This window comes from Amyelois transitella, chromosome 7 (genome assembly GCF_032362555.1).
Source record: "Amyelois transitella isolate CPQ chromosome 7, ilAmyTran1.1, whole genome shotgun sequence".
Taxonomy (NCBI): Eukaryota; Metazoa; Arthropoda; class Insecta; order Lepidoptera; family Pyralidae; genus Amyelois; species Amyelois transitella.
The window spans coordinates 3,276,219-3,290,249 of NC_083510.1; the positions used below are offsets into that span (position 1 = coordinate 3,276,219).

Here is a 14,031-nt window from a genome sequence, read left to right on the forward strand (position 1 = left end):
GTTTTGTCTACATTGTAGTGTCTATCTTCTTCCATAAAACATCCGCATTTAGTTATTGCCTTTGGAGATCTTCTATTTCGCTTGTGATTGTTAATATTTTTGACCAATTTTCTTTTCCCACATTGACATGGACAGAGTGTATCATTTGCATCATTGGTACTTTTTTTAGTATGTTTTTGTCTGATTACATCTAAATATTCAGGAGGAAAGGGAATACATCCATCGTAACATGTATTATCATTTTTTACTATTGCACTCTCGACTTTTTTCTTGCTTCTATCAAAATATACATCGCAGTTACATCGATATATTTGAGTCACATGATTTTTACTGAAAGATGGTATGGAATTACCATCGTTACAATAATACATTATTAAAAACCATTTCAATTCTAACCGTCGCTGTTGGTTGTGTCGGCTTCTTGAAATGTTGTTAATAAATTCACTTTTTACATTACACCCACATACTATAATAAATATTTATATACTTAAACATTTTCAGTTTTAAAAATATATAATTTTAAATACATAATCACTCACAATTTAATCATCGTATATTTTTATTAAACTCTACAAAAAATTTGGTAAATCTACATGCCTGAACGTAATTATGACACACTCAGTATTACGTGTCACCTAGATTTTGTCAAAATCAGAACAAAGAAGAAAAATAAAATATGTTCTTGATGCTTAAGCAAAAAGAGGTAATAAGCTATGTACTTTTACTAACAAAGAGACTTTCTATGTCTTACAAAAGTATGGTTTGTGTGATTGACGCAGGTAATTCTAAAACTTTTATTTGCTTAATGCCTGTGATATGAGTAACTGTTTAATTAGTTCATTCATATAATTATGTCTTTCTCTCTTGAGTGACAGGTTGCTAGCCCATCGCCTAAAAGAAGAATTCTAAGTTTATAAGCTTATCCCTTAGTCGCCTTTTACGACATCCATGGGAAAGAGATGGACATATTCTTTTTTACATTGGTGCCGGGAACCACAGGGTACTTTAGTTAAAATAGTTATTTATTCCTTACAATTCTATAAAATACGTAATTATAGTAGGTAGGTAATTACGTACCTAACCTATTCGAATCGTGATTTTCCTTACGGTTGCATAAATTTTATCCTTCAAACATACACGCTCATTGTTATTAAGGTAAATACAATAGTTATAATGAGGTCTTCCAGGAAAAAGGGTTCATTTGGCGATGGGAACTAATTTCTGGACCATGGAATGCTACATTAAGTCCTAAATTGACTGCATTCATGTCAGATGAGTTATTAAACTTCTAACGTGTGGTTGGCGCGTGAATCACGATGATTTTTTTTAGTTTTTTGCTGGCTGGTAAGTTTTATTCCTATGTTTATATTACTTACAATACTTTTTTTTTGACGCTAGTAAAATGCTGTTAATTTCATTAACGAACATTTTTTATTATAAAAATAAATTTAGTTCAATCACTTGCAACTTTGTCGGCCAAGAGACCGCTTATCATATTTTGTAGAATAAAGTGACTAAGTAAGGAACAAAATACATTTTTACGCCATTAAGTATAATGAACACTAGAACCTACTAAGATACCGTAGGCTCTGTTACCAGAAATATATTCTTAATACCAAATAAATAAAGTCTAAAATAACAATATTATTAGCTGTTTCATTGACGACTAAAGTTCAAAATGTATTGAAAAACCAAAGTAGTAAATGATCACCAAATTTAAGCGAGCAAATAGTTGTGCTATTTATACCAAGTCAAACCACTATGATAGCGTAGGTATTACCAAATAATGTAATGTACTGTGTAGTTGATTAAAACTGTATGAATCTCATTTGTTTTGAAAGTTTCCCCTACATTTGGTAGAAAATGACAGAAGTTGAGATCTGTACAGTTCTCATGAGCTTTTTGTGTATCCACAATACTAATGAAAAAAGAAAAAAAATGTATTTTTGTATGTTTTGTAACGAATAAACTCAAACTGATTTTTACAAAATTTGGCTCAAAGCAACTGAAAGTCTACTATTTTTTATTGATTTTAAAAATTTGATGAGTATTAATGTATTTATTTTTAGGTCTGACAATAATAAATTGCACGTCATCATTAGAGAATCATACTTTAACAACATCAGAAGCTGAGGAACGATCAAACTCATCAAAATGTGTAAAATCATACGTAATGGTATGTCAATCAAAACTAATTTCATTCCAAAGTAGAAATTGAGTGTTTAACATATTTTTATTCTAGACATAGATCATCCCATTGAATTCATCATACTAATTATTGCAATTTTTATGGGACATCCCAAAAGTCACCTCATGCAAACTTACCAATTTAGGTACCTACACAGCCAATTTATGATTGTATTCTTACCTTGCCCGTACACATTCTAAGAACATACTTAAATGCTACGAAAAGATTTTATTTTTTCGTTCCAATACCAATCAATGGCCCAGCAATATTTTTATCAAAACATTTCATTTATTAAGGGACGTCTAGAACATCGTCCATAATTGTCATGTCTTCTGGTTTCGCAACATTGGTTGTCGTGGATTAAATTGCTTAAAATCGTGGATTAAATTGCTTAAAACTAACTTTAGTGCCACTTCCAAACGTCAGTGCAAAAGAAGCGGTATCAAACTACCCCAGAAAGGGGGAAGTGGTAGGACCACATCTTTTACAGAGACATGGGCATGTATATCAATATCTCTACGATAATGATGAATATTTAATTAAACTAACCACCATTGTCTTTAATATTTAAGTATAATACAATAATGTTCCGTATAAAACAAAATGTGAAAGAAATAACCCAATATTTTTACAGGAATCGTATGAAAGTAATAAGGCATGTCTGATGAAATATATAAGACATATTCTGCCAGAAGTTATTAATGTGTGAGTATCATATTCAATGTTATAGAAATCTGTTTCGGTACGGTACGGTATAAACCGTATTTGCGATTACATGGTTGCTGTCACAAATATATTACGTGCTCTGTAAAAATATGTCGGCAAAACATTTCCAAATCATCTATTTCATTGTCATGATTTCATCTCAATCTCTTCCTCCTGGCTTTAGTCCCGGTTGCATCCTCACCACTCTAGAGAGGAGCATGGGGTATGCCTTTGACCATGGAGATGAGTTTTTATACGAAGCGACTCCCATCTGACATCCGCAACCTTTGCAGGTGAACCCAACCCCGTATTGGATCTATGCCATGATTTCATCTCAATAATAATCATAAATTAACTGCCAGCCAAATTATTTGAATAAATTTAGTTCATTAATTAATACATGAAACTTAATCTTTACCCCATACAAATTGCACAATTTATTGTTCATACTTGCTGACAGTACTTTTGGTAAAGATTCAAATTTATGTCAGAAGATTTTTTGCCACATATGTATTTATATTTTTCCGAAAATTTGTTTGGCTTCGGAAAAGCTAACCCCCTGCACATAACACTAAAACCAGGCTTAGGAAAAACATTATATTATGTAGTATGCTAATTACGTCAAGTTTCAGGTCGACGACACCCACAACACCATTTCCTACTACAGTGTTCAGTGTGTCTAATGTCACTACATCGGTATTGATGAATTCAACATCACCAACTCCATCATCGCCGGTACCAACTTCACCATCACCGATAACACCAATCTTATCTTCACCAACTAAAGTGATGAAACCCGAGATGTAAGTACAGATAAATTTTTCTTTGCACCAGAGATCTCACTCTCATCTTTGTGCCACTATGGTTTGGGTCATGTGGTCCGTTAACCGAATTTCTCAATCTTTTCAGTTCAAAGATCATTTGCATGTATATTATCTTTCGCTTTAGATGTGTGGGAAAATGTGTCGTGGATGGATGTTTAATTGTGCTGTAGAAAAAGTCGGTGTTTCCACCAAAAATGTATCAGAAAAGTGTCTCCAGATGACTTGCAGCTTGGTTGTGAAAATGCAATTAAGTTTAACCCAAATAATCTTGTATTGATAATGTACATTCATAAGTTATAAGTGCGTTAATTGTCTTAAGGTATATTAAGTATATGGATCTCTTGTATTTTCACTATCTAAAACTCAACGTTATGAGGTAACTGTTAGCCTTAAGTAATAATGAACTAATGAAAAAATACTTATTACGCATTTTCAGAGACTGCTTCAGTAAAGATAGATTCGTCAAAGGAGTTTCCATATCAGCTATTTCATTGTCATTATATAATTGCTTTCATATCATCTCAATAATAATCAGAAATTAACTACCAGCCAAAACGTGAAAAAAAAAAGTTAAAATAGATAAAACTGAATCTTTTCAAAGAAGTCTGAAAACAATGATAATATTATCAACCCACACAAATTGCACAATTTTTTGATACTTTCTAATAGGCAGGTTTAAATATATGTCAGAAGTTTTTGTGTATCTTATATAAAATTATTTTTATCGGTAAATTTGTCTGGTATTAATAAAGCTGACCACTATATGAACATAAATATTAAATCCAGAAGGAAAAGACATCATATTAAAGTGTATGATATTACGTATATTTTCAGGTCCACGACGCCAATAACGCCAATTCCTACCACAGTGGTCAGTGTGTCTAATGTCACTACATCAGTATTGATGAATTCAACATCACCAACTACATCATCGCCGGCACCAACTTCACCATCACTGGGAACTCCAAACTTACCTTCACCTGCAACACCACTAGGAACGGATTCTACGACAGTGGTGCCACCAACTAAAGTGTTTAAACCCGAGATGTTAGTACAGATACATTTTTCTTTTCACCAAAGATTTCACTCTGCGTGTTTCGTGACACGTGATCAGTTTTTCGAATGCCTCAATCTTTTCAGTTCACAGACTATTTGCACGTATACTTATATATTATCTTAAGCTTGAGATGTCTCTAAATGACTTGTGATGTGACTGTGTTCTGAAAATGCAATTGAGTTTAACCCAGATAATCTGGTGTTGATATTGTACATTGATAAGTTATTGGTGTGTTATCTTTTTTTTTTTTTTTTTTATTCAATTGTATTTATTTATCAAAATATTACAAAATATTCACAACAGCTTCGTCAACATCAAGGTAATACAAAATAGAAACAATCACCAAACAAACAAATACATTTAATCAAAAATACCACCCCGGACTGCACCCGGCTCAAAAGTACCCATTAAACTTGCCACATTCCCTCTTTGGATAGCTATGGAGAGCCTTTGCACCAGGTACCATCCCGAGCGGTAGTCATAACCACGGTGTTATCTTGAGGTATCTCATGTACTTATATGGATCTCATGTATTTTTGCTGTCAAAATCTCAATATTATGAGATACCTGTTAGTCCGAAATAAAAGTGAACTAATCAATGAATACTTGTTACGCATTTTCAGAGACTGCTTAAGCATAGATAGCGTCAAAGGAGTTTTTGTTAATAATTGGAAAAACTATCAGAGTATAAAGTTTAAGGGGAACCAGACAGTTAATAATAAAATAAGAATGAACTTGCAAGTTGGACACGAGATACTCCTAGAATTATTAGAAAAATTGTTCCAGAAATCAAAACTTGAGGGTAACAAGTAATTACTTTCATTTATATAGTTTATAGCAATAACCTTCTTCTTCCTGACGAGACCCGCTTAGATTCTCACATTTTTGAAAAGAGGAGCCCGGGGTGCGCCCTTGTTGGATAACTCAGCATTTAACACGAAGCGTCTATCGTCTGACCTCCGCCCACATTAGATAATTGTTATTAGACTTTTATTAGCCAACTTAACAACTTATCAACAACTTCAACCACCGCCAGTCCTAATGTTCTTCTTTTAATATGCTTATATAGCTGTTGTGTACTAATTTTGACATATTATAAGGATATGCAAGTTCTATGTACGTGCGTACGTATAAACGTGTTCTTGATAAGAATTATTTTTATTTTTCAGCTTTTAAAATAGAAGACTTGCGTTGTATCAAAGATGCGAGGAAAGAGCTGACAAACGAATGCCTTATGAAGAAACTGAAAAGCGTAGATGTGAATAAATTACATGTCAGAATTTCACAAACCATGTCCCGAACACGAAAATTTGAATTAGAGGTTATCAATTTTGTTTAAAATATTCCTGTTATCGCATAAATATGGACTTTTTTGGTTACTTACATGATTTTACTCCAGCATCACAATCATCTTCTTGGCGTTTCTCCAGTTTGTACTCTGGGGTGAGGCACATTGTCCTCCAATAGGTGTTTATCAGTAAATCTAACCAATCGTGGTTCATTACATTAAAAATTTATTAAAAACGTTGATTTCAACCACATATTACGGATTATAAGATTAGTTTACGGCAAAAAGACAGGTTTCTATATAGTACTTAATATCTTCTTCCACAGAAAACGACGTGTGAATCTAGTCATAAATTTAATCTATGTGTAAAGGGAGTTTTGAAGAAATGCGTCAAAGCCCTCACTTTTGTTGAAGACGTAGAAAATGTGATGTCCAAGAGATGTAAAGTTATAATGAGTACGCTATCGGTTAGTATAAACATCTTGAAAATTATTGTTTTTTTATTACCTATGTGAATTTAAATAATTTAATTATATATTGCAGGGTACTCAAAAAACAAAAGGTATAACGATAACTCTTATCGTTGTTCTTGTGTGCATTGCCGGTACAGTACTAGCTATATTCGGTATAAAGAAGTATGTGAAAAATCGTCGGTAAGCCTTTTTATTTTACGTATCCTTAAAATAAATGAAAATCAAATGTTCAGATTCTCAACTAGTCATAGAAACTTAAGATAATACACATTTCTCAGACTAGAAAAATTACTGAAGAAACCTAAATATGTTAAAGAAGATATGTCCTGACTGATATAAGTTTATTTTGTTTTCAGAAACAGTGGGCACCATACTGTTACTAGAAGTAGTCCAGGAGAAGTTGAAATGACTACGAGAGTAAGACCTTCTGGATAATCCCTAAATGTTATTAAATATAACGTAAGCCTCAATAATAATTCTTTTCTTCAATACAATATGGGCATACAAAAAAACTTATACCCACCTAATAAATGTTTTAAGAAACTCAGAACTTACTTCTGTGTTTTGTTATAAATATAAATTCTTGTTCAATATACAACATCCCACCTTATTTTAAAAATAAAATAAAGTATTATTTATTAAATACATACTTTATTCAAAATATAGGTACAATGGCAAATGGCACAATGTCATACTTATGTAATATTGTACTGCGTACTGCATCTTAGTTTTTCTGAAAAAAAAGAAAGCAGGTATTACGAAATTTAATTTTTTTATTATTATTGGTGCCAAATTTTTATGAAAAAATGAATATTTAACTTAAATTAAGGTAACACTTATGATTCTTTAATTATTTGTGAATAAGTGTAAGGTAACTTTTGATGCGAAAATATCATTTTCCAGATGTCTTGTAAATTTATTTAAAATTTATTGCAATATTATATAACATTATGGAACAAATTTAGAAATATTTTTTTTTTCGTATTAATATTATGTCTACAGCTTTTAACTGGGTCAGTCAGTATCACAGATATAATTTAGTATTCAGGTTCTTTTTTCATAAATAATGAAAGTCTAAATGAATATTTACCACGTCTTTACACGGAGACCCCTTGCGGACGAACCGGAAGAGGGACTCGGCCATGTTCCCGGGGGTCGGAGTGGAACAAGTCTCCAACGCCTTCACAATACACGACGTCAATGTGTCGAACTTACTGCATTGTTGCTGGAAAACAAAATGAGGGAGCTCAACATTACTTATTTCTATTTTGCTTTTTTCTTTCTTTCTTCATTCTCTTTTTCAATGAATATTACAAGGTTATAAGCGGATTTAGAAGATTGTATAAAGGAATCATAAAAGGTGTGATCGTATAAGCACTGTTGACATAATGCAGCGGTATTCCAAGGTTTGATTGATTTTCCTCTCAATAATTAATTGCAAATTGTAAGTGTAAAAACTAACAAGATCCATTGGGGTTTTTTTTTTAATAACTAATTAACCATCCACCTCCTTTAAGCTAGTTAGAGCCACTTCATCAATATACGTAAAGTCTTTCCTTACAGTAGCCTCTCGATCAATTTTTATCATCTGCCTGGCGTTAACCATTTCTCTTTGAATGTGCCCAATGAGTAAAGAAGTATGAAACTTACATTGAGAGTGAGACTCTTGGCAGCCTCGACGGAACCGACGTCATCCTTCAGTTTGTTGGCACATTCCCGGATCTGTTCAGACTTATCTCTGAAGCATTCAGGGCCCTGTTCTGCGATGAACACTGAAAAGAAAAAGAATACTTCGTCAACCTTTTAAGTTTCATAAAAAATTAGATCTTCTGTTGTAAACAAATTCTGTATACTTAATGATATTTCATGCGATATTGTCAAATGACAAATCCATTCTTGCATCTCTTAGAACTTGATACCACGCCTCGGTTTTACGATGCACCATGCCTCCAGTTCCAAGAACAGGTTTGTAGCCCTTCAATAAAGATACTCAAGAGGCAATCCAGCCTCCGTTCTTGTAGTCAATAAGCTGGTCGGCAGCGTTATTAATGTCATATATCTTGTCGCGGACGGAGCTCTTGAGACATTGGGTCACGATGCGGTTCAAAGAATCAATAAATCCTTAAATTTAAAGACCAATGAGGATTCTAAACATATACTTACAAGCAATCCTATCACCGTCCTTGTAGCAGACGAAGTCAATGAGTTGGTCAGCAGCATTGTTGATGTCACCCATCTTGTCGCGAACGGAGCTCTCGAGGCACGGAGTCACGGCGCTGTTCAAGGTGTGGATGCATGTCTTCAGTTCGGGAGATTTGGCACAGTATCTGAAAGAAAAGGTTGAAAATAATTTGGCTTTGAGCTCTTTTTTTCCATTCATCCATCCATTCATTTAATCACTTCTTCTCTTTCTCTCTCTCTCTCCGTTAAATATAATTAATCGAATTATACTGAAACTCACCTAACAAAGTACGCTCTAGAATTGTCGTTATTCACTTTTGTGTTTAGGGTACTTAGTATATTTCTTATTATATGGGTATGGGAGTGCACATCTCTGGGAAGTGTATTCAGTGGCAACAGGAACATGAACTCAAATTTACAGTCATGGCATTATACCGGAGGAAAATAATTACCTTAAAGTTTTTACATATAAGTATACATATTATTACATCCCCATCCCCTTCGGAGTAGACAGTCCAACAGTCTCATGAAGACTGAAAGGTAGGGTTTTAATTACAGAACAATATTTAATTACTCACTTCCCGAAAACCTCGTCAAGAGCTCCATTGGGTTTGGCCTCTTCGATTTCCTTCTTGATTGTTTCAATATTGATCAAATTCTTAACGCAATCCACGAAGTTCTTGCCAGCAGCCTGTAGAAATAAACATGTAATAATTGAGTTAGAAATTATATTGAAAAAGCAGAAGTAAAGTCTTTGTGTTTTTCATGAATAACAAAAGATTATTGTTCCGACTAAAATAAATATGATTTAAGTTTGAGTTTTAAAGTGAAATTATTTCACATTCAACAAACAACTTGAATTAATTTGAACTTGAGTTTGTTTTCTGAAATGAAAACCATTTAACAGGTTAATACCTCAACTGAGTCAGCTTTGTCCTCTGCTCCATTTTTCTTACATTGTCCGCGGAGCGCGTCCTTAAGTTTCGCAGATTCAATGGGACCTAATTTATACTCCTCGCACAGAACGCCTGGAACAGATTAAAAAATATCATCATTATCTGAATGTGTTTAAAAGCATGTTATGCAGTCTTCTTGTTCCTTCGAGCGTTAACCCTATTTAATTACATAGACACTTATGGTAAAGAGATAGAATGTCCTATTTCTAAACTGGAGGAAGGCACAAGGCCCGAGTATTTCTTGACACTGGTCTTATGTACGTATGTAGGTACAAGATTAAATTTAAGTGAAGTTATATTCTGACAATCACATTGGTAAACTTGAAAGACTCTGGAACTATTAAGCCCTTATCTGCTTACTGGGTAAGTTTATTTTTAGGTTATTAATTAATATTGTATTGATTATAGGAAAAATTCACAAATATGGTTATCCGTGTAGCAATTAACATTATATCATCAGAGTCAATAATGACCATTAGAGGTTACGTAACTTAATTAAATAAATCGGTACAAAACAAAAAAAAAATTTTGAGACTTTTGACACTCAGCCTTTAAATTTTAATACGATACAAATTGGTACCAGAGAAGGGCCTCGCCTACCTGTGTCTTTGAAGTCAAGTTCATAAAAAAAATGTACCAATAGTGTGTTGAGAACCGTAATGAAATAGTTTTTCTCATTCAAGAGTGCCCGCGACTTCGTTCGCGTGGAATAAGTAGTTATTTTGGGCATCATTGAAGCCCTCAAGGATGAATAATTTCCCCCGTTTTTTTTCACATTTTCCATTATTTTTTCGCTTTATATAGCCTAAAACTTTCCTCGAAAAATGGTCTATTCAACGCAAAAAAATTGAATTCGAACCAGAACTTCCTGGGATTGGCGTGTTCAAACAAACAAACAAACTCTTCAGCTTTAAAATATCAGTATGTCTCTGCTGAAACTATCGTTAAACTTATGACCGACCTGAAGACAATTGCGCATATATTGTCCTTATTCCTTATAGACTAGACATTGCCATTAGTCAACAGACTGGAAGGCTACATTTAGCTGGACGTTCCACGATATTTGTAATCTTTTCCTGATCATGGAAAATTTGCAACTTCTGAATGCCACAGCGATTAAAAACAATACTGTGCAATTAAGAGTTTCATTGCAACAGAGGATAGATCAGTTTTTCAACAATCATTATGCAATTATGATCAATATTTCCTCAAAAAGACATTTCTTTTATTCCTTGTATTAAAAGTGATTACAAGCGAAACTCAGCTCTCAAAACATGGCGGCGAAGGGGCAACTGGCAATATGCAAACATGATACTTACCTAAAGTTATTTTTTGTGTTATTTTACAGGTAACTTGATTACATTCGCGGCTACGGACGCGTAAATGAAATCTTCCGTTCAGTACCGGTTTTTTAGAAATTAGGAAACATCCTCTAATAGTGCAACTCTTAAACCGCTCAATCTTTTATTTGTGATATACCAGTCAGTCAATCGTCCTGTTCCCTCTTCACTACATAGTGAAAAGCAAAGTCGTTTCCTGCGTCTGCCCCTACGTCTGTATGTATGTATGTATGTATGCTTAGATGTTTGATATTACACCAAAAAAATTTTTAATACAGTGATTCAAAAGGAAGTTTTATATGTATAAATGATACCCGTGCGAAGCCGGGGCAAGTCGCTAGTTATTTTTATAGAAGATTCAGAGCACAACATTCGATATCAATGATAGTTAGCACAGAACTTTCATCAACTATATAGCTGAAGACTGTTGACTTAGTCTACCCTACAAGGGATACAGATGTCATTATATATACGTATACATACATACATATGGTCACGTCTATATCCCTTGCGGGGTAGACAAGAGCCAACAGTCTTGAAAAGACTGAATGGCCACGTTCAGCTATTTGTCTTAATGATAGAATTGGGATTCAAAAACTCAAATAGGTAGGCCAGGTTGCTAGCCGATCGCCTAAAAAAGAATCCCAAGTTTGTAAGCCTACCCCTTAGTCGCCTTTTACGACATCCATGGGAAAGAGATGGAGTGGTTCTATTCTTTCTTCACACGGCATTATATATATATAGGTATATGTAATTTTAAGTCCTAGACCTAGGCTAGGCATTAAAGAGTACCTAAACACAGTCGACAATAAACAAAGATGTGATCCGGAACGTGATGCCGATCTTTGATGAGGCAAATTGGTAAATAGCTCGGCGCGTCACAGGAAACGGTCCCCTTGCGATTCGACGCTGGTGCAACTTGCGAGTTGACCGACTTTTAAAGGGAAGATATGGTTACAAGATGAAGTAATTGTTGTGAAGAAGAATTTTTTTTTTATAAAACTTGACTAATGTAAGCATTTAGATCATCTAGGGAATTGTATTTAAAAAAATAAGTAAAGTAATAGGTACTATAGCACATGTAAATCTGATTGAGCTACCTCAATGCAAAGTGTATTTTATTTAAGGTTATTAGTTCTGTTCAGCGAAAGTTGTTCCTAGCGCAGACTAAATTTAGATTCGAAAATTCTTATACATACATATATTCACGTCTATATCCCTTGCGGGGTAGACAGAACCAACAGTCTTGAAAAGACCCCACAGTCACTTTTTACCATATCCATGGGAAGATATCGAGTGGTCCTATATCCTGAAGTGCCTTGAACCAGCCAATAAATTTAAATGAAAACGTAATTGTAAAAAACCTCACACCAGCATTATGACAGAGGGTCCAACTGAAAAGAGAGAGAGACATCCGACACACACTTGGCCGGTTTTTAATGGCATAAAACGGAAATAGACTCCATATTTTCATACGATGTTTTATTCCACCAGACAGATACATCGGAAATTTATATCTAACCTATATGATAAAAATAAACTTAATGTTTAAGTGTTGTAAACATCGTAAGAGAAAACTGATAACACGCGGCATTTGACCTATCTAACTGTACAGGGTCAAAATTTATCAGTACCCAAGGAATAAATAAATAAGTGTATCTTAATATTTACTCTTACCAAAATGGAGGGAGTGGAAATATGTTCAGCAACGGATTCATGTGGGCTTAAGTACGTAAGTACGTAGATAGCATTATAATTGAATTTGCTTAAACTAAATAAGGGAGGCATCACATTGAATCATTACATAGTATGAAGCAAAATCGCATGCCGCGTCTTTCCCCATGTCTGTTTATATGTATGTATAGGTCTTGAAAACTACACAACGGATTTTATGCTGTTTTTTTAGTACATGGATTGAAGGTTTATATGTATAAATGCATTTCCGCAGCCGACTCGGTTCACTAGTAAAGAATAAGTAGTTATGTTTATATTTATAGTCTTTGTCCTTAACTGGGTAGAGAGCCAGCAGCCTCTAAAAAGACTGAAGACTACGTTTAGATGGATGGCTAAATGGAAGACAGTAATCAGTATTCTCATAACTACTTTTATATAATTTTTTTGTAAGTAGGTAGGCGGAAGTCTTTTTTGCTTTTTACCTAAGAAAATGAAATATATGCGGGGACATGGAACAAGTATAAGATGACAGATGTAGAAATTTTGCATTATTTTACAAGTAAGTTTGTATTTTACAAGAAAATTCACCTAAATATAGCATCAAAGTTCCGTGGTAATGTAAGCCTTACCTTATCAAAGTATTATTTTTCAATGATAGTCCATTTAGTATAAAGTAAACATCCGAGACCCAGGTCAACAAAAACAATTTTTATCTCGATAGGCACATTATCAATTCACCACGACTTGCTTGATACCTCTTTTGATGCATTTTATTTGGACAAAGTTTTTATAGGTACTTTAAATAGTATACGACAACTCTACCAAAAATTTTACAAACGAAACTGATTCTAGAGATTTCTTTACTTTGTAGGTGGTCTATTTGATCTAGAGGTGCACTAAGAGAGGATTTCCAAAAGTTCCCACGGAAACGATTAATCGTTTAACGCGGACTATCTCCAGTACATATGAATAGATCCCCATTCAAATCAGTCTAAGTAGTATGAGCAAATTATGAAATAGACGAATAGATAATACCTTTATAAGTAGGTAAAAAATTGCTGAATAAAAGATAATTTGGGGCTTATTTTTTTGTCAAGTAGCCATGTAGGTAGTTCAATAAAAGCAATTAAGTACGAGTAGTACTTAGGTAGGTATTATACTGATTTGTAAAAATCTTTGTCAAAAATTTTTTAATATAATTTAATAACTTACCAGCCGCTAACAAGACCACTAAACTGAGTTTCCACATTGTTGCACTAGTGTTGTCCCCTGGCGTTCTTCTACTCAGACGGATGTCAACTGACCGGCGGCAACTTCCCATCCTACTGTTTTTATACGCAATGTC

At 33.9% G+C, this 14,031-nt stretch overlaps 2 protein-coding genes across 3 annotated transcripts; one reads left to right on the forward strand and one right to left on the reverse strand.

Moving 5' to 3' along the window:
* Positions 1–683: 683 nt before the first annotated feature.
* LOC106139430 (uncharacterized) lies at positions 684–7,130 on the forward strand. 2 transcript variants are annotated; one of them, XM_013340868.2, is made up of 11 exons: positions 684–703; positions 1,188–1,344; positions 2,070–2,176; positions 2,823–2,893; positions 3,526–3,696; positions 4,552–4,764; positions 5,398–5,576; positions 5,944–6,095; positions 6,389–6,529; positions 6,606–6,715; positions 6,892–7,130. In XM_013340868.2, exons 2-11 carry the CDS (start codon positions 1,317–1,319, stop codon positions 6,968–6,970), a joined length of 1,251 nt encoding a protein of 416 aa, XP_013196322.2. In that variant the 5' UTR covers positions 684–703; positions 1,188–1,316; the 3' UTR covers positions 6,971–7,130. The 2 variants fall into 2 exon arrangements, with proteins under 2 accessions (XP_013196322.2, XP_060801225.1); XM_060945242.1 differs by lacking the exon at positions 684–703 and having other exon boundaries at positions 1,169–1,344.
* Positions 7,131–7,166: 36 nt separating this feature from the next.
* LOC106139429 (27 kDa hemolymph protein) lies at positions 7,167–14,031 on the reverse strand. The gene is made up of 7 exons (XM_013340867.2): positions 13,899–14,031; positions 9,632–9,744; positions 9,295–9,407; positions 8,699–8,862; positions 8,186–8,307; positions 7,626–7,760; positions 7,167–7,268 (listed from the first exon to the last, which is right to left on the reverse strand). The coding sequence occupies exons 1-7, from the start codon at positions 14,005–14,007 to the stop codon at positions 7,260–7,262; spliced, it is 765 nt and encodes a 254-aa protein (XP_013196321.2). The 5' UTR covers positions 14,008–14,031; the 3' UTR covers positions 7,167–7,259.